The 21,712-nt window shown below is 41.7% G+C and overlaps 1 protein-coding gene across 1 annotated transcript; it reads right to left on the bottom strand.

Moving 5' to 3' along the window:
• Positions 1-2,248: 2,248 nt before the first annotated feature.
• Positions 2,249-20,858, bottom strand: tmem102 (transmembrane protein 102). The gene is made up of 6 exons (XM_062445129.1): positions 20,752-20,858; positions 18,587-18,798; positions 6,076-6,417; positions 4,404-4,597; positions 4,011-4,223; positions 2,249-3,839 (listed from the first exon to the last, which is right to left on the bottom strand). The coding sequence occupies exons 2-6, from the start codon at positions 18,786-18,788 to the stop codon at positions 3,240-3,242; spliced, it is 1,551 nt and encodes a 516-aa protein (XP_062301113.1). The 5' UTR covers positions 18,789-18,798; positions 20,752-20,858; the 3' UTR covers positions 2,249-3,239.
• Positions 20,859-21,712: the final 854 nt, after the last annotated feature.

Below are 21,712 nucleotides of genomic sequence, written 5' to 3'. Positions count from 1 at the left end.
TCAGTCAGACGTGAAATGGGGGCGGAAAGGAGCGGCAATGGGAAAGTACCTTAACATAAACTATATTTTCCAATAAATAAATGCTGTGATTTTTCTTTAGAACTTCTCGAAAACTGGCACCATCTTGAAAAAGTGCTGAAAATGCGCATGACCCTCACCTCACGTGACACCTGGCAGCTGAATGCACACCCTGCTTCCTCTGTGCGGGAGGAGCCGACATTCTGTGCCACCTCAAAGACAGACACAAAAAAAAAAACACACTTTGGTTGTTTTTTTTCTTCTCAGGTTCAGCTATTACACACACACACACACACCAGCAGTACAGACATTGTAATAAAAAAAGTCATTCAGTAGTGCGCACTGATACTGTAACATGAGATTTAGCAGTGTTTAGAGAGGGGAAAAAAACACCCTATAAAGACATTCCACCAGCAGCTTTTTATAAATAATCAGCAGAATTTACCACCACCACCACCACCACTTGTTTTTAGTTCTTCAGCATGTAAACTTGGCTGTTATCACCAGTCATGTGCTTGTATCTTTCTGTACCCTGCATACACAGAAGTGGAAGCAGCATTATAGTGCTAAGTAACCCCCATCTAGTTCTAGTCCTCCAAATCATTAAGATAAAACAAGCATGTATCATTTAACTAGTGGAAGTGAGAAAGAGAGATTAAATGCTTGTCTGGTTAGACTTGCCACTACATTTACTATTGGAACAGCTCCTAATCAAATCAGCTGAGTGGCGTTGGAGCGGTGTGGTTACTAACAGTGTAAACAGAAGATTGGAGGAATACCAAGATTCAGGAGATTTTGTTTGGTTCTGGAGCCGAGACAGAAAGATGCAAACCCTCTGAGGAGAAAGCCCACTCTGTGCTTAGTTGGTAGGAAGGAGGAGAAAGAAGTGAAATGAGTGTTTGAGCCATGAGAGTTAAAAAAAAAAAAAAAAAAAAGACAAAAAGAAATAGGCAGAGAGAGACAGAACAAGTCCCGGAGAGAGGAAGCTGTCCAGGCCCCGCAAGGCCCATCTTCCCTCTTCAAATCTCTTCAAAGGGGAAGAGGAAGGCCTGTCTCCCTCCACCCATCCATCCTCAATCCAAGCCCTCCATCCCCCCGTGGATAACTCACGTCTGGTGAGAAACGATAGGGCCCAGCAACTAACACACACCCACTGAGGGGATAATTCAGTGGGTAGCATCTGGGTGTCTGTCTGCATCCTGCTGCGTGGTTTGTGGTCGTCTCTCTCTCTCTCTCTCTTGTTCTCCTACACACACATATATATACGCACACACACGCACAAAGCTCATTAAAAAAGACCAACCAAGCAGAGGAGACAGGGGACAATTATCAGAATCAGTCAAGTCAGAACCACTCTCGACAAAAAAAAGAAAAAATCGAATCAGAGACAAACTGAACTGTAAGTATCTCCAGCTGAAAGTTAGCAGACACGCTCACACCATGTGCAACAAAATGTTTGACACACTGGGCCCCTCCGAGGGTATTTTGACAGTGAAGTACCATGACATAGTCCTCACTACTATATATGAATAACCCACATTCTCACTCTACAGCTATTCTCTGCCTGGCTGACAATACAACGCTGCTAATTCTCTAAATCCCTTATAAAGGGCCTAAGATAATACTCCAAAATGTTTGCTCAAGTTGGACAAAAAAAGTCATAAATGCTTTAAGAAATCATAAGTCACTGTGCAGTACCAGTAAAACACTATTTTATCATATAATTGACCAGTTTAATCAATGTAACATCCCCATTCTAATAATCGTAACCTTTTCTCGTCTGTAAGGCCTGGTCACAGCACAAAGTGGCTCTAATAAAAGTAATCTGTGTGTCTACGTGAAATATTTTGTTGTAGAAGTTTGGTAACGTAGTTGATTAATCTGCTAATTATAATCTTTATTAATCATTTTGTCTGTAAAGTGTCAGAAAACAGTGATAAATACCCATTATTAGAGTGTCCCAGAGCCCAAGGTGACATCTTTAAATTGCCTGTTTCATCCACTCAACAGGATAAACCCAACAGATGTGCAATTTCTAATCCTTTATGATAAAGAAAATCATCAAATTATCAAAATTTGAGAAGATATAATGATAATATTTTAGATATTTAGATAGTTTTGCACATTCCATTGGAATTAATTGATTTCACCGCTACATTTTTGCCATTTTACATGCTGTGTGACCTTCAGAGGATAAAAAAGGAAAATTGATATACTGAACATGACTTCAGGTAGATTTCATCAAGTTAGACCAAAGACTTCTAGATATGTAAGATGTATGATTCTCTTTGCAACACCAGCTCAGTCAAACCTAACTCTTTGGTACATCTCCATTACCCGATGAAATGTAAGCGCCATTGAAATATGATAAAAGACCTTCAAAGGGAATTGTTTACGTTTAAAATGAAAAGGAGGAGCGTCGTGAATACCTGAGAAAGATTAAAAAAAGTGAAAAGAAGTGCCATCGTGAGAGGCGTGGGGGTCAAAAAAGAAAGGAAAAAAAAAAAATGGAGTTGAAAGAGAAAACAGACTCTTTGTTCAAGGACTCGGCAGTTCTCACAACATTACATTCAGTTACATCAGCCACACCTTGTTTTTCCTTTTTACAGTAGCTCAGCCATCGCCCACTCTGATATCAGGGGCCAAAAAGTAAAAAGGGGAGAAAAGCAGCGATCAAGAAGCTTTTCTCCATCTGTCTTTAGAAGTGTAAGTAATATGTGAAAAGACTTAGGCGTACATATACACACATACACGCGCTCTTTGTGTGAAATTCAAATTCACTCGACTTCTTTTACATGACTCAAAGCCGGCTCCTTTGTCTTTGTAGCGTCGGCTCGTAAGTCTAGTTAAGGCCAGCTCGTTAGGAATGGGCCATCTCCGTGGCAACAGCTCGGTGACATCTTGTCTGTTGTGCTGTCAAAACTTGGACGTCATGTCATTGTGTCAGTAGTAGGACATGGAAGTGTTTTTTTTTTTTTGGTTTATAGAGTCAGTTAAGCAGCGAGTGGGCTTTGTTGCTGTTATGGTTCAGCCTCAGGATGGTAAGCAGGAGTGTGTTCAGTTTCAGGCCTGCAGTGGTTTTAAAGAGAAACACCCGCCTGGTTTTTTTAGTCTCCGTCTCCTCTGATGTGACAGATCAGTCACGTCAGGCGGCATTATCAGAGTGTGTGTGTGTAAGCTAAACACACATTCCCGCATTTCTTCTCTGCAGCGTCTCTGCTTCAGTAGAACTTGTCGTCGATGCGGAAGTGCGGCCTGGTGACATCATCGGGGTTGAGGAAGACGGATATAGATTTTCCGGGATTCTCCGTGACCAGCTGCTGTAGCCGCTGTGCCAGCTTGTCCTCCGAAGGCGAGATGATGCCGTTGGCCGGGTGGTGCCCGGGGGATCCGTGTCCGTTGGTGCTCGCCGCTAGCTCCTTCTTCAGCTGGCCCGCCTGCTGAGCTTGGTCCAGAGCCGCCCGGAGGTGCTCGCTGGGATCCGAGCGCACGTGGGCGAGTTTCCTGGCGACGAGCAGCGCCTGGCTGTCGGACAGGTGCTCGAGCATGTTGCACTGGGGCAGGAAGTAGTTGGGGCAGTTTTTACCCAAGATGCAGTGGGCGAGGTCGTCCAGGAGGCCCAACAGGAGGCGGCCAGGGGTGTCGGGGTCGGAGCTGGACAGGTAGGCAGAGGGGAGTCGGTCACAGGCCCAGAATAGCAGAGTACGGAGGTGGTAGAGGCTGAGACCTGTGCGAGGACGGGCCAGGATACGAGCCAGCACGGCTTTAGCTGCTTGGAAAGCCTGAGCCATGGGGAAGGGGATGCACTTCTTCAATTGAACCTGGTAATAAGAGAGGAATTCATTAAAAACGGGAACATTGGTAAGGAATAATGGAGAGAAACAGAGAGGGGAAATGGGGGAAAAAGCAGACAAAAATGGCAAAGAAACAAACAAAAAACAAGAAGATGATAAAGTGCTGATGTTTGGTAGTAACATTAAGAATCTCCTCACTTCGCTGCGGGAGAAAGCGAGTCTCCACTCCCTGTCAGGCCGGCCACCCAGCGGGGAGCAGCAGGGCAGCAGATAGAAGCCAGATATGGCCTCCTCCTCTGTGATTTTACCGTCCCAGAAGTGGTTGGCTGTCAGCCAGCCTTGAGCCACAGCAGGCCAGCCCCGAAACGACACCACAGGTAGCAGGTCGTACAGCACCCGGCTAGAGCCTGCCTGCAGGGAGGAGAGTGGAGGAATATAACAAGATCGCCATGTCCTGCATTTTTATTCCTCTGTCAAATATTGTTGGAAGGTGATTTCTGGAAAATCATTTTAACACTTGACTACAATTTGCTCCGATGTTGATTTCACTCTGCAAAAATATCCGTGTCGTGACTACAGCCTGATCGGTACCTGGAGGATGATGGTGGTAAGCGGCCCGTTCCTCTCCAGGCGGTCAGGTGTTGGGATGCCTCTCTGCGGGCTTCTCCTCAGCTCCTCCACGGCCTCGCTCACCACCCCCCAGAACCAGTCCGTCACCAGGCTGGGAGAGAAGTAGCATCCATCCAGAGACTGAGGAGAGCACAGCGTGGGGATGGAGCCTGGACCTGAGCAGGGAGAGAGGAGAGGAGGAAGAGGACGGCTGAATACTGGATCTCTCCAACATTTAGGGAGCAAAGTTCTTCGTTTCTGTACTTTTTGCACACATTAGTACCACATGTCTGTAAAGTCCTATGATTAAAACAAAAACAAATTATTGATTATTTACTGTTTTTATGGTACATCTCTATTCAATGGATACAGCAGATAATAACCAACTACAATTCAACTGTGGTGTTTAAACGGGAAGAAAAAAACTACTTAAGAAACAGTAGGTACTAATTCTAAACAGAATTTCAGTATGTTTTATGTGAAACAATAGGGAACTGATTCCTGTGTGAACTGCGGTATGTTAGTAAAACATTATTCAGCTGTTCACTGAATGTTTGTGTACTTCTCTTTGCCAGTCTGTGTTGAGCAGATACATTTATTTTACCAATCTTGCAGTCAGAACTCAGAGTCACTGGTACTGCACTCCCAATTTTCAGACAAACTGAACATTATGTGCAGTGAAATGCTGTTACTGTAGAGCCCAGCTGTTGTAAATGAGTGCAGTTTCGCAGGTATATGTTAGCCACAAATTCTCTATTAATTGCATAGTTGAATGCCTGAAAATTAAAAACTATTTCAATTAGTGATTCATTGTTTTAAGTCATTTATCAAGCAAAATTGAGGTTCCAGCTCCTAAAATGTGAGTATTTGTTGATTTTCTCTGTTTTCTATCATTGTAAAATTAATCTCTTTGAATTTTAGAATGTTAAGTTTAGACAAAACAAGCAATTAGATGATTATTTGTCACTGTTTTCTGACATTTTATAGACCAAACAGTTAATCAACTGATTTTAAAAGTGAAGAGAAGCCCTGACTAAATTACAGCATCCTGCCACCACCGACACAATAAAATGAAATCCTTGTAGGAAATGTTATGAAATGACCAGTAAATATGTGTAATGTATTTTCCAAATCTCAAACCAATTAAAAGGATTTATAGTCATGACTTCTTCTCATATAGGATGTTTCACAGTGGTGAGAGTGTGGTAGAACGATGTTGCTGTGTGATGTTGAAAAGCTGCTGTGTACTTTTGAACTTTCTATTGTTAACTTATCCTCATAAATGTTTCAGTGCTTATTTACTGGGGTAGCGTTTCTCGGTTCACCTGTCTGAGGAAGTTTATGGGACACGGGGAGTCCGCTGCAGCTCGCTGGGTAAAATTGCATCATAACATCATGCATCAAATTATCTCAGTGAAACATGGACAAAATTGTATCAGCTTCCATTACTTCCACTCTGCACTGCCACTGTGGCTTTCATCCTTGTCTGTTCCACTCCCTTCTTCCTCTCCTTTCATCTTTCTATTTCACATTGTTGCTTACTCTTCTCCCTACTTCTTTCACCGTTTTCTTACTTTCTATAGTCACTGTTCCTTCCTTCCTTTGCCCTTACAATCATCATCATCCTACTTTAGTCTCGGTCTCTGCTACTTACCCATTTCTCCCTCCTCTTCTTCGTCGTCTTCCTCAGTGGGAAGACCATTCTCCTCCTGGCAGCAGACGTCCCAGCGGGACAGGATGGCCGAGTCGCAGAGGCGGAGGCTGAGCCACGAGTGGCACGGCGGGGAGTGTCTCATGTCCAGGGTGACGGGCTGGTTACGGTCGTGGAGCTTCAAGGCGGGAACCAGAAGGGTGAAGTCCAGGTCGAAGTCGGCCCCTTTGGCGTAGTCGCCCAAGTCTTCGGGGTTGAGGTCCAAGACGCCTTCGCGGGCGCCGCCTGACAGCAGAAGGTACTCGTTGGCCACCGGGAGGCGCTGGTCCACCTTCTGGACTAAGCCTGGAAGAGTTGGAGGAGTGAGGAAATAAATCACACAAAGCAATATTCATATTCAGAGGCCCTTTATATGTGCAGAAATGTGTTTCCAGCAGCAGAACTGATGCAAGGAGCAATGATCGGAAAGGTTCTAACTCCCTCTCTCAGACACACACACACACATTAAAATGCATTTCATATTCAGATGCACGGACAAGCTCGCCGTACACACACTGACTCTCTAGGACAGAAAAAACTGCAGGTCTTGCAGATGAGCGAGTGAGGCAGGGAAATTTCTGGAAGCATAGCTTAGTTTGTTTTGAAAGGTGTTGCATATATTTATGAGACCGAGCCACAGTAATATTGACACATGAACTTGTGTGAAATTAACAACCCCCCCAGTGACCGCTGGGCTAGACACATTTCTGTGGCTCCATGTACTCTGTACTCTCTACTCACACAATGATGCTATACTGTGATTTACAGTATACATCAACAGGAAGCCTGCATGTTATGATTTAAAGAATATAACCTGGGTCACATTTTTTGGAGTTTGGTAAGTTAATTGTAAAAGTAACTATAAGGAACTTTTCACACCATCCAGATATTAATGTTACACAGCCACAAACATACACAGCTGCATTTAGAAAAAGAAAAACACAATTACAAATAATCTCGCTTCCAAAATAAACACAAAGCCTATCCATGATTTTAATACACAAGATGGTGATGCTCATTGGTAATGTAATCTTCATTCTGGGAAGACATCATTGCTATTGTCCACAGGGGGCCACTACAATCAACACAAAACAAAAGTTTGTGGTTAAAGTTAAAGTAAGTCTCATATTTTCTTATTACATTTTAGACTGGGCTGCAACATCATTTTTAAGGGTGCTAAAAAAGCATTCCCCGCCCTCATCTCAACAGTTCACATGAGGAAACTTTGAGACTCCAAATCCCTTTATGGCTACTTAGCTGTGTTGTAAACTACCCAGGATCTGGCCCCCGTGGGATCCACAGTGCTGGAGTCAAGTAAATTATGTTTTGCCAGCTTAAAAGAGCAACTGAGAAAAGGTTTGATCCTCCAGCCAAACCTGTGCTGGTCTGAAGCGAACTGCTAGTTAACTGCGGGTCAAAAGGTAAAAACACGGACGCTTTAAAACCTTTAACGCTCTCTCAGGTGGGAGATTGTACGAGCTTGAGCTTGAGCTTGTGTGTTTTATCCCTCTGGGGCAGTTAAGTGGCTTCGGGAAGCTGAAACGGGGGCATCAGACCGAGCTGGCAGGCCAAGGCTGGGGGCACAAAGCTCCTAACATGATTCCTCTCATCCAATTACATGGCCACACAACCTTGGTGGAAGGGTGCCATGTGATGTTTTCATGGAGAGGTTTATGTCTGTGTACTTAAATGTGTGTTTGGATGTGAAAAATGCTGCCAATACTTCCACTTTTGGAAGTTTAAATGAATTAACATAATTTAAGGTGGTTGACTTAGGACAATCCTTATGATAATTCACCAATACTTTCAATACAGCATTTGTGTCAAGCAAATAAAAGGAGAATTCACACTTTCATCCCTGGGAATACCACACAATCTTCTGCTACTTTACATCAGAAAGGTAGATCAGTTTGAAGGAAAACATCCTGAGACCTAAAAACAAGCGAGCAACACTGACTAAAGCGGGAGTCAAAGTCAAATGTGCTAACGCGGATCTCCCTAGTGCTTCGCTTTGAAGGGGAGCAAAATGAAAGTGCCTCATTTGATGCCACCACAGGGGGAGCAACCGAAAAAGAAGAACAGAATAGAGGAAGTATGTGACAGTGAGTCTTTGAATCTTTTTATTCCTCGGCAGAATCAGCTCATCTCCGCTCTGCGAGCTCCATTCATCCGCTGACTAGACGAATGCGGCTCAGTCTTCGGCTGGGAGCTCCCATTGCACTTTATCCAGAGCGCTGCAGTTTCTCGAGATCCTCAGCCTCTCTGAAGCCCCCTGTGGTTAAGATAGTTCCAGGTAGTGTCGACATCAAGTCTGCAGAAAGTACTTAACTTTCCGAAACTTTCTTCAAGCTCATACCTCTGATATTAGGTAAAATAGACAGACCTCTGTAGAGGTCAGAGGATGGGATGACCAAATGTAGCCAGACATTGTTGGCCGATAAGGAAAAACACATTACAGTACAGAAATACCAAAGATAGGTTTGACACTCACCATTGTTCGAGCGTTGGTCTTTCTAATATTTAGTCTACCCTTGTTGATTTCAATGGGTTTGACAAAAATTATAATATCTAAAATATAATCATCTATCTAAAAACAGCCGTACAAAAACGAAGAATTATAACCTAAATGAATGTAGGATTTATGGAGGGGCATTGACTTGGAAATCCAGTATATACTCTACCTTGTCAGGTAGTACATAGCAAAAATCTGTCAATTAAAAGCCAAAAGAAACTTTTCCAATAAGATACATACTATTATAATAGCTTTGACTGAGCTTAAAATATGTCTTTATGATGGAACTATATATAACCTACTTCAATAAATGTGAGTCTCTCTCATAAAAATGCAGAAGTCAGTAGTACAGTCTTAGATTCAGACTGCTCAAGAGATCCATCTCCCAGCTGGCCTTCATAATAAATAAGTTATAATTAAAGTTGACTCCAGTAACAGAATAGAGTTGGGTCTCCTCTTTATTTCTGCTTCACCAGCATTCAAGTCATAAAACAAGAAAATGACCTTAGTAGTTGCAATAAATGCAACCTTCTTAACTCATCTCCCGTCTATCTGAGGTGAGGGTTTGTGCATGCAACTCGCGATACATATTGCGACCAATCGATTATCTGAACTTGAAATTTCAGCCGGAGTGAAAGGAGAAAAGAGAGGAGAAACGGCAGATGTGCAGACCAGAGAGGAGAAGAAAGTGGAAAAGACGCGTCAGAGGGAAGAACGAAGAACGGAGCCAAAGGGCGACGAGTTTGAAACTGCGACTCCTCTGATTCATTCGGTTTTTATCTGCAGCTGATAAATTGGGTCAAATAGGCGAGGAGGAGGAAAAACAGTGATGAAGAAAGAGAATAAAGAGCATCTTATCTCTCCAGTAGGGGCTTCAGTTGGAAAGAGAGGAGAGCGGAGAGGGAAAAACTGTCTCAATTAGAGAAGCTTCTACAATCTCCACGCTGGCTGCAGCAAGTTTGAGGTTGTTCTAAGGAACATTATCAACTTTTAAAATCCAAACTCTTAAAATGACAGTCGCACGCTACTCTACTGGGTGTCTGCCAGTGAGCACGCACAGATGCACAGATGCACACATGAACACGCTCTGACATGTATGTCTGCAGACACACACAGTCTGAGAATGAGTGCTGGAATGGAGACAGTCTAGGCTGGTTTCACAGCCACAGATTAAACCTAATCCTGTAAGAAATGTCTTTGATTGCAGATTTTCCATTTGAAGGAAGTTTTTCTATGAACTATTTTCAGACTCGACCCTATTGCACTATTTGATGGCTATAGAATTCTCTCTTGATTTTCTATTCAAGAAGGCTTTTTTTCCCATCTTAACTCTCATTACTATTTTCTTTATGTTCTATGTTATCAATACTGTAAAATTTTTAACCAATTGAGTGTATTATTATCATTATTATTATTATTAGTAGTAGTAGTAGTAGTAGTAGTAGTAGTAGTAGTATGAGTTAAAACAGCTGTTAAAGAAGTTAACATTTGATTGTTGTCATTCATTGTTGAAGTTAAACATGCATGTATGGCATTACATGATGGGTGTGTGCATGTACTGATGTTTTAATTGTAATATATGTTGACAGGTGGGCACATTCATGCATCATGATAATGTATTAAAGGTTTTATACCTGCACATCTACCAACACTGAAATAATGAACCGAGCCTTAGAGGTTTAAAGTCACATATGATCAAGGAGCAACCGTGATGCTGTTGCTAGAATCTCCCAGCAGATGAGGCCTGGGGGGGGGGGTTCAATATCTGATTTGATCATCAATCACAACATTAATCCTAAGAGATAGCTATGGTTGTAATAACCATAGACAGTCATCACCGGTAAGATCTGCAGCCACTGGCAACCTCTACAATACATTTTACTTTAAATTTAGAAATGATCAAGGTTGCTTTAAAAAGAGGTATTTATTTTGCTTACTAAATAATGCAGCATTTTATTTCAGCCTTAATAATCTAGTTTCTCAGTTTGAGCTCCTGCTTTCATCATCCACATATGAAATACTACACAGAAAAACTACTGTACAAACTCTACTTGAGATTTAAATTGAAAAGGGAAAGACGACACGCATCAACGTTCTTTTCTAACAGAGATAAATGAGGTTTGTGGGAAATGTGGTCCAAGATTTGAGAAAGAACACATTTACTGTATATATAGCAGTGTATGAAAATGAATCATAACGTATAATGAAAACATCATTATTTATAAACTAATTTACTGTGACTCTAAAATCAATGGAAAATGAATTTGCACCACAGGCTCATTTTGTCATCTGTCTTCAGAGTTTGTTAACAGTTCAATTCATCAGTGTGTGATATTACACACTGATGAATTAAACTGCATCAATAACAGCATGGTCTCACATACTCAACTAAAAGGCCCCATTTCTTTAAAAAGAAATCATGGGGCCCAGTGATAAACTCTGCACTGCTCATTCAATTGTATCATGACCACAAATCAGAGGTTTTAAAAAGCTGCAAATTGCACCATAAATCTGTTTCAAAATCATTAAAAAGAAGAAGCTCCCTGCACAACTCCAGAAATTGCCTGAGATAAAGCATGATTTTTAGGTTTTTCAGTATCCAAGTAATCCAGTGATAGTTGTCTTTATATTGATGGGCATGTTGCAATCATATAGCCATAACAACTAATTCTGCATACATTTAGTGTCAGTTTTCCAAAAATACAAGCCCACTGTTATCCCAGTGAATTAGCTAATGGAAATGTTGCACTTCCTGTTTACGACCCCCACGCCATTATGGTAACTGTAGTTCTAAAACCGAGCGAGCTTATAACCCAAATTGAAGACAAGAAAACAAAAATCAATAGTGACATTTTGATGCTATTGCTAATGCTCAGAATCGTGTATTCTCCTCTAGCCCTGCCCTAAATTATGGTTTGACAGTTTATATACTTACACTCTTCTACACTGAATACACTTAATCTATACTATACACTCATTCAGACATGCTTAAAAATCAGGCTACAAAGTGACGCTGCTGTGAAATCCCCTAAATCAGAGCAGCATCGTCATGAGAAAGACGTCCATTCTCATGGCAGCTGGAGCAAAGTGAGAATATTCTGACGCACACACTCACACACACACACACACACACACAACTCTAAACTGATAGACTCCAAAAATAGCTCTGTAAATCTCTCTGGAAAATGGGATTCCTCTAAATAAGCCGATGACTTCTATGTGTTGTTGCTGGAACGGCCTGCTGGGAGGGAGGGAGGGAGAGAGAGAGAGAGAGAGAGAGAGAGAGAGAGAGAGAGAGAGAGAGAGAGAGAGAGAGAGAGAGAGAGAGAGAGAGAGAGAGAGAGACTCAATTATCTTTTAGAGCCATTACGGTTTCAGTTGCTCAATATCCAGTCAATTGTGATCACGATATCTCGAACTCTGTGTGACCTCTCTGTTATAGACAAGAAAACTCTACTACAACAGCAGAGCATGCCGTAACAATAATCTTAAAGGCAGCCTCATTCCAAAAGCAGCAATTCAATCTGTTACAAATCTCTCTCTTGACTATAGTCCCAACTGGATGTTATCACCACTATTCAACCGGCTCTGGCAGCCTCACCTCGCCGTCTAATAGCAGGATTAATCCCAGACAACCCCCGCTATCGAAAGGTGAGCCATTCCGCCTCCTTGCTGTTTATGAATTCATATCAAAGGCAGGAGATTAGCTCCGAAATAGAATAAACAAAGAGGAATGGAGGAGTTCCAATTTGATCTGATTGGTAGAGAGAGGATGCAGGAAGCTCCTCACCGCTGCTTTGATACCATGCCCTGCTAAATGACAGGTAATTATCATTGAAAGAGGAAGGACGTGGCGGTTTCACCTTTTTTTTGGGCAGTGGGGTGGCCCAGACTTTCAAGAAATCATCTTACAACTGATCCTGACCTTTGATATACCCATTAAGCAGGGGGAAAGATAAGTGAAAAATCATCTAAAGAGATCAATTAGGTGTCATAATAACTAATTATGAGGTAATTAACTCGTGACCTTATATTTGCCCTAGTAGCCAATGTGGAGTACTATCGGTGAGCAGCTAGAAAGCTTGAAGATCACAATGGGAGTTCAACAAGACTGGGTCAAAAGATAGTATGTGGCTGGACTTTTAATGATCAATATGAAAAATTGTTGCTAATTTGTTACAGAGATAGTCTGTGGTAGTGTCTATAATATGAATTACTGGATATTAAATGTTCATCTGCAATTTTCTGTTGTCTCTGCAACTATTTTAGTATGTTCCCACAGCTTTATGTTCCCACAGCCCTATGTTCCCACGTTTCTAAGAAATTGTTTAAATTTAGGCCCTATGTTCCCACAGCCCTATGTTCCCACATTTCTGTTCCCACATTTCTAAGAAATTATTTAAATTTAGGCCCTATGTTCCCACAGCTCTATGTTCCCAAATTTCTAAGGCCCAATCAGGACGGCGTTGTGCCTGCCCCAGTGCTTAATTTGTAAATTATTGCTCAAGAGGGACTTTCACTCGTAGCCTCACAGAGGTACCAGGACACCCCACATGTCTGTGGGACGGAGGGCTGTGGGAACATAGGATCTAAATTTTAATAATCACTTATCTCTTATCGCACAGGTGGTCGAGTGGTTAAGAGCGCATGCCATGTACGCAGTGGACACCACAGCTTTACCTTATTTTTATACAGTCTATTGACTGCACACAGCGCGCCACGGCTATGCTAACAATGAAAAAAAACGACTACACTTTACTTTTCCCGTCATAAAAGTTCATACTCTGATGATTAGATGATATTCACACGTGTTGCAAAGACATATTTTAACATAGGCATCACACTGGGTGAGCAGGTCCAGATTGAGTTAGTCCACCCTGTTGTTGGAAATGTTATTTGAATGTTTTATTTTTAAGTTGTGTTGCAATAAAATGCATCATTTAAAAAAGCAGATGGTGACTATGTAAAATAATTAACAGGACTGCTGAATGTCTGTGAGTGAAGAGGTGTCTGGCAAACAAACACATTTTTAAAGATTTCTTATTCCCAGCAGCTCAGACAGCCACAGCCTGCATATGTGATACTGTTATCAGTTGACAGCTTCTACCCAAATGACTCTTTCCTTCTTCGCCCCAGGAATACTTTAAGTGTGATTATGAAGGAGCAAAAATCTAAATGTCAGCCCCGGTTATTAAAAATGAGCACGACTGCAGATAACATGTCATGCGATGTCAAAACACTTGTTGCTGAAAGAGCCAAATTCTGAAAGTCATATTAAATTATATACCGCGAAAGACGGTAAATGAATGATGTGATGTGAAGCCTGTGTGTGGTTGCATGAGTGTGTGCGTTAGTGTGAAGCAGTTCAGACAGCTGTTGGTTAATTTGTCGTACAGCTTCGGCTAACAGAGGTTGCGAACTCACGTAAATTAACATCAAGCAAATTGTGTATTGCGGTCGTTTTGGCTGATGTGCCAGCTTTCAAACTATTAAGATTTAATGCTGCTAAGTGCCAAAAAAAAAAGAAGTGGACAGTGAGCAACAATGGCCGTTAGTTTATGGCCGGCAAGATGCTGCTCATCTGTGCTGCCTGGCACTGCTGCGTCCCCGCTGATGAAAACTGAGCACAAACAAAGCCGAAATGATCAGTTACAAATATTTCAGTCATCTACTGTTGCAGTGCCACAGATCTGCCCCGGCTGCCAGATGAAGACTCTCCAATCCAAAATGGCATTAATGGAGAATTACTGAGCCGGAGCAGGCCCCCCCCCCGGCCCCAAAAGCCAGGCCTGCATCCTTTCTCAGCTCGAGGAAACAGCATCCAGCTGTGAGTTGTTCACACATCAGACCACCAGCGTTAATAGGTTGCAAAGAGAGAGAGGGAGAGGGAGAAAGAGAAGAGAGAGACTGGCCAGACGCCCGATCACTCCTAGCAGGGGCCAGCCGCTAGCCTGGCTAAGTGAGCTGCTTTCCCACACGGGGTAAAGTTGCCACTCTGATGGTAAAAATTTAACCAAGAGGGATTTCTTTTTTTCCCCGCCGAACTAAAATATGCATGCCATCACATTGAAGTTAGCGCAGCCATAGAGAGGTTCAAATGTCTGGGAGGAGAAGTTCAGCAGCAGATAAACGCACCCAAATATTCAAGTCTGATGCAAAACTCTGGATGTTCAACTCTGTGTGACCCTGTTGATCTTTTCAGGCAGCTGCACGCCTTTAAAAAAAAAGGACAATAACACACAACAATAAATCAGACTCTGCAGTAATTGTGTGTACTGCTGTGTCTTCTCCCAACAATATAGCAGTGAAAAATGGCTCAATTATAAGAATGTCTCATTTTGGGAAAAATAACATCATATAACTGGTTTACTATTGGTAGTTATAAATGATAAATGACAAGCTCTTTAAATTATTTCTGTTTCCCCACTGACTTGTCATTTCAAATGTGACTGTAACATGACAACAAACAACAGAAACATGTTTGTCGACTGTACCTCCTTTTTTCTGTTGCAGTAAAACAAGTGAATTCAGATCTGCGGTGATCACAGCAGCCTCGAGTGGTACCGCTAAATATTCAGGCCTTCACTTCACGCAACAACGCTCATACACAAACACAGACGTCTTCTGCTTCGTTTGCTTCAAGGTGAACTTTTGAGTCGAGCCTCTTCTAAATTGGGTGAACTCAGGAGCTGTCTAACCTCCTCCGCTTATCGCTGCTCACGACTAAATGTTAGTACAGTCAAGTGGTGTGAAGAGTAGCGGGAAAACAAAAAGGAGCTGATGTAAGATGCTTCGAAGAAAAGGCAAGAGGCGTAGGTCGACGTGGGACAAACTGAACATCTGGTGTAACAGGAGATGATAAAGGAGTATTTCTCCATTTAAACGGATGCATCTCTTCTCATAACTTCTTCAGAATTTGACGCAACAGGTTATTTTTCTTGTTTCGTCGATAAAAATGTCAAAATCCAAGCCAAGACAGACCAGCGCTCATGACTTATCTTTTTTAACTTGCATGAAAAGTAACCGTTTCAGGGCAACTTCAGGGAGACAATGAACTCTGAACTGCACTCCCAAGCCGGCTAACAAACTTTAAGATCTGAAAAGTTGGGTTGGGTGGGGTGGGGGGGGTTGTATCTAAGACCGCCAGATCTTCTGCTTCACTGGCAGCGTGTGTCTATTTCTGCCTTTATCAGACTTTTGGTTTTCAGAAATGTATATACACTAGCCCCCACCGGGCTCGCCTGAAGGCAAACCACAGTGTTTACTCAAACGCAGGGTAAATAAGAGCCCCTTCTTGGATCTGTCAGGCTATGAAGAAGAAATTCACCGGGTGCACTTGCATGCGTGTATGTGTGTGAGAGTGAGTTTAATCTCTTTTCTCTTTCCTTTTTCCCTGGCAGTGCGCAAAGCCCAGTGGGATCCCACTGCAGCTCAAACTTTATAAAAGCCTGGCAAAAATAAATAAATAAATAAATAAAACAGCAGCCACAACCACCCAGGATCCAGTGTTCAGTATCCACACACACACACAAACACCTATGCAGCTATAAGGCACCTCCTCCAGCAGGCCTGCATGCTGTAACAAGGCACCTCCATCAGGCGGATGATATTTGCTTTTTAGAGCTGCCTTTTATCCACAGCAGGGCCCACAGAGGCGTAGAGCTACTAATGCAGCTACCACCATGTACTTTACTTTATATTCCTAGAATCCAACACCAGCCGCCTTCCTCTGTTCAAAGTGCCAAACTTTTTCTTTATTTCTTCTTCTTTTCTTACAGTCAGAGCTGTCACAGCAGGCGGTGATGCGCAGAGTATGAAAATACAAGCAAACCATTGGTGATTATGCCAAAAAGCAGAAAGCAGCCTCTAAACTTTACCAGAAGATTCTCCACCAAGATGGAGTGACAGCAGATTAAAAGGAAACTCAAGGGCTTTTGCAATAGAATCATAAAAGAATAATAATAATGAAATCGGAAACAAAACAAAAACTTGAGGTTAAAAGTTTATGAGGAAAGTGTCTGAATGTGGTGATGTAGTAAAATGAGAAAAGCAGGTCTGGATAGCATTTAGATCTATGTGTGATTTCTCGCTGGGTGAAATCTGCAGCTGTCTGTCAACTAATCCGACACAAAGAACTTGACAGGAGGAGTAAAACAGTGTGTTGTGATATTCTGAAGGCACAGGATGCGAGGAGCCAATAATGCAAGTCTCTATTCTTACAGGCGTGACACAGGATGACAAAGAGAGAGAGAAAGAGAGAGAGAACTGGCAAAAATGTAAAAATTGGAAAATGAAGACACAAAAGCGAGCCGAAAGAAAAGCTGTAAAAGAAATGGACGCAGCTCTCCGGACGCTTGCCAAACATGCTTTGTTTCCCAGGCTGACAGTGACATGAGAGAACTGGGATGACAGAAGCAGGGAGGGGGGAGAGTGCCACCTATTGGACAAACAAACACACTTCACTTTTCAACTCACAACTGTCAATACTGAAAAAAAAACAATTCATTTGAAACACTTGCAAGTCTCACTTCCCACCGCCTCACAGTGAAAAATGAATCATTATAGTGAGTGTGCTTGAATCCCAATGTGTCTTTAGAATCTAATCTCCATTAAAAAGACTCCCAAATGTGCAAGTTTTAAATCATTACATTCACACTGCCACGAATTATAAGCCTCTAATTTTGCATTTGAGACTTTTTTTAATTTTTCTTTTAATAACAAGCGTGTGAAAATGTGTCTATCAGAGGATTAAATTGGAGATATTGTACCTGATCCAACATTTTGGATGCAGGCTGAGTCTATAGTGTTAATCATGTTTGTTACGCGCGCTGTGTCACAACCTGAGTCATAAAATGAGACTTAAAAAAAGAAGAAGAAGCGTATCCCATCCCATTTAAATGATAGCTTGCTGCTTTTTTTGTGCCTGAATTCAGTCTGGGAGTGCACACACACACACACACACACACACACACACACACACACACACACACACACACACACACACACACACACACACACACACACACACACACACACAGCTGTGGTTGATTTAGATTTGAAATGTGTCGAGCTGAAAGAAAAATCCACACTATCGCTTTAAGAGTGAAATATCTCTGGCACCAATTTGCATAAAGCATCATTATTTAATTCTTTTTCAGTATACTGTACTGTAGAAGCTTCATTATTCACTAAAGCTACCACTGGAAACTTATTTCTCCTGTATCAACAAACAGCAGTATAACCAGTATAAATGGCACATCATTGAAATATAAGCTACATGTTTAGAATGGGTTTTAATGAGAGTGCCAGAGCAGCATGTCAGGGCACAGTCAGTGGAAAACACTAGTACACAGACTGTACTGTGCAGCTCCCAGACAAAACTGGTTGCAAGAGTGCAAGGCGTTCCCTAAAAAGATTGCTGATGGTTCCTCTATGACACTACCTTGGGTAAATAAAGGTGAGCTTATGCTTTCCCTGTAATGCACAAAATACTGGTGAGATAAACTACGTTATTAGTCAGAAGATCGTTTACTTTAATTGCTAGACAGAGGTGCGGTGCGATAGGCTTGTAACTTCCACCATGCAATCCTGCCTTCACAACCACAGTAAAGTATATTAATAGTTCATTGACAGTAACTTTAACTCAAAGCAATAAATAATTACTAGGATGAGGCTTGTAGTGCATTAAGATCACATTCCATTAAAATAACGAGGACAAGTGTGTAAGTGGTTCAGTGTGAGTAAAAGAGGAGAATTCTTTTTGTTCTTCATTGTCTTCCCAGCTTTTAATCATCACAGGCACTTTAATTTAAAGCTTTCAACAAAAGCCATCACAGCTGAGGTTCAGAGTTAACAAATACTCCAATCAAAACAGAAGTCCATGATCTCATTTATAGCCATTTGGGGGTTGAAGAAATGAAAATGTTGAGTAAAATAAATCAGTGTTTTTGTTTGCAGACGTACCCAGCATGTTGAAGATGAAGTCCTTGGCGGTGTGGACCTCTAAGGCGGTCTGGTCACCAAACTCCCCCTGCTCAAGTAGAACCAGCTCAGACACCTGGGCCGACAGCTGCTCCAGGGTGGCTCCGGACCGGAAGTCCACCTCGGACAGCTTCTTGGCGGGGGCTGGGGAGCGCGGCGCCACCGCACTCATCAGCGAGTCCATCTCTACAACCCTGTGAGGTGAGGACGAAGGATGAGAAATTGTTTTAGGTTTGTTCTCCAACACATTCAGGGTTTTAACATCACAACAACCTCATTCCTACAACTAACACAATCGAAATGGGTCCCTTGAGCGATGAATTATGTTGTCAGAGCGCCAATAATCTCTGTTGTTTTTGAGGGTTTTATTGTTTCACGCTGGAACAAAACACAAGGCTATATTTGAACCTGTTTTCAAGATGCGTCTCACAGCCTGTGTTTAGTGTGATTTAGTGCTGTTGAGGCTGCGTGTGTTTTCTTTGCTGTATAATGCCTGCCTTGTTTTCAAAAGCCTCGTGTGAATCATGAGACTTTGATACGCGCTTCTAGACAAACATATGACATCAGAGAACAACCAAAATTAGCATTTAAACAGCAGAAAATGTGATGTGGTAACACAAGTACAAAAAATACAATTTGATTAACTAATTATGCCTCCATACTGTTACTAAGTATAACCTCATGTTAAACATTGAATATGAAATATTGAACTGAAATATTAATAACCTAATCTAACACAAATTACCAATAGTGTGCAGTATATTGCAGAGTCTCATTTAATCTGTTTTTGCATTAATTCTTATATTTGAACTCCCACTGTCTGTCTCCTAAACATATCTGACACCTCATAGGTTGTTTAAAATTCATCCTACCAGCATATTTAACATAGTGCCGACTGAGGTCCCCAGGGAACCCAAAAATACCATAGCAAAATGAGATTTCATCTCAAATCATTAGTTATAATAAATGTCATGAAGAAAAAACAGATTATTATTATTTTACGAAAGTTGTAGCTGATTTGCATATCGTGTTAAACAAAAATATATACTTCAATTGAGTATAAATTGCAGCCATTATCACAGCTTGCCACTGTTGTCCCCCAGGAGCCCAGTACATTGATATTTTTGAAAAAGCACTAATTAAAACAGACACAGAAAGCAATTATATTAAATCTTTAGGAAGAATCTGATTGACAAAGTCATGAAAAAATGGAATGACAATAAACACCTGTGAGATTATAATATGCTGCACCTCTGAGGTCTGCAGGTACCCCAGTGAGTAGGATTAAGTTGAACAAAACTTAAATCTTTGCTGTTTTAAGAGTATTTCTAAAACATTTGAACATAATTATATTCTATCCTCTTTGCTGTGTTGTATATTGTGTTGGTTGAGCCTTATCAGATAGGTTCAAATAGACTTTACATTGTACTCAACGTTAACAGCGTAAGAGTTTAGAGAATTTACAGGGAGGAGCATAAACATTATTTCAGTGACAGGGTTACTAACATGGCGTAAATGGTATAGCTGTCTATTTACACGTTTAAATAACTGTATAAAATGTTATAACATGCAAAAAAGTTACAATGTAAACAAAGCTCAGTCGAGTGTTATGACAACACGGCCTCTGCCCCACCAATGTAGGTCAATTAGCGGCTAAGCTAATAGCAAAGCAAATTAGCAACGCCAGCTGGCTGGCAGTTGACACGGGCTAATTAAATAATGAGTAAAAAAAGAGAATAAATGAGCCCGAGCTGCGTTAGATAGGGTTGTATGTCGGCTCCACTATTGAAGTTGCAGACCATTTGACTTGCAGTGGTAAGCTCGGTGTGCGGTGCCTCGCCCACAGTCGGCTCATTTCTTTTATTAGCCAATATTAGCCGGCTAGCTTCATCAAATTAGCATGCTCGCTAACGTGACAGTTGGGGGACAGTGAAGACATGTGCAGCGACACACACACAAACACCGAAAGCGACAAAATACACACAAGCATACTTACATACACATACACACGCACGCACGCACACACACACACACACACACACACACCACAGGCACTCAGCTCGGCTCTCTTTAGCATTGCGAGTCAAATCTTTAGCTATCAGGCTAAGTCCGTCAAATACCACGAACAGACACATGCACACACACACCCTTTACACGGTGAGTTTCTTCGCTATCTTCTACGTTTACTGTTATTTTGATCCCTGTGCTTCAATCCGCCTTCTTCAGCTGTCATTTCCAACAGGTCCCAGGCGCCACCTTCCCCCTGGCAACACCGTCCCAGAAATCACGGTCCTACTCTCTGAGGATGCGGGGATTAGTAGTCACGCCTCCACATTACAAAACTACAAACGGATTTGTGAGGTCAGGTTTATGATTGAAAATTGTGCCTGCGTGTCCTGCTGAGGTTTTTAGGCAAAGGCAGGGCAGGGCAGTTGGTGTTTTGATGCACGGAAGCAGTCATGCTAGAAGTGCAGCATAGCAGCGGTGTCCCTGCAGCAGAGGGGCAGGCTGCTGCATGTGGGAGTGAGAAAGCAGCTCTCCCCTGGTCCTCTTTATGTTAATAATGTCTGCTGAAAGAGCTGGCTGCTTATAATGCTGCTTACCATATCAAATAGGGATATTATTAGACACCCTGGACAACAGTTACAACCTCATGATATTGGATGACTACTGTGTTTTAGTTGAGAATACAATCCATCAAGTAGCATAAAGTCATGTCATGTGACAAATATATTACAGTAAATGCAAAAAAAATGCAAGACATCATCACAACCATCTGTTCAGAAAATATATTTAAACAAAATACAGTATTTGATCTTAACTCATCACTGTTTATTTGAGTATAATATATAGTATAGCTAGTTTTTTTTAGCACATTCTATATTCTTTCAAACTCATTTTCCAAAATGTCAATCACCTACTTTAATCTCTTTCGTATCTTAACACTTACAAAAAGTAACTAACTTATTTATATTATGTAAATCTAAAGCAGACCTTAACACATCCCTTTATGTGAAAGTGATATTCTTAACAAAAAACATTGTAAATGTAATCCACTAAACTAAAACTGCTTTAATCTAGTTCCTCATTTAACACTCTCACAGCAGC

This window comes from Scomber scombrus, chromosome 23, assembly GCF_963691925.1.
Source record: "Scomber scombrus chromosome 23, fScoSco1.1, whole genome shotgun sequence".
Lineage (NCBI taxonomy): Eukaryota > Metazoa > Chordata > Actinopteri > Scombriformes > Scombridae > Scomber > Scomber scombrus.
Note: the sequence above shows the minus strand (reverse complement) of the source record. Positions and strands in the feature narration are given on the sequence as shown.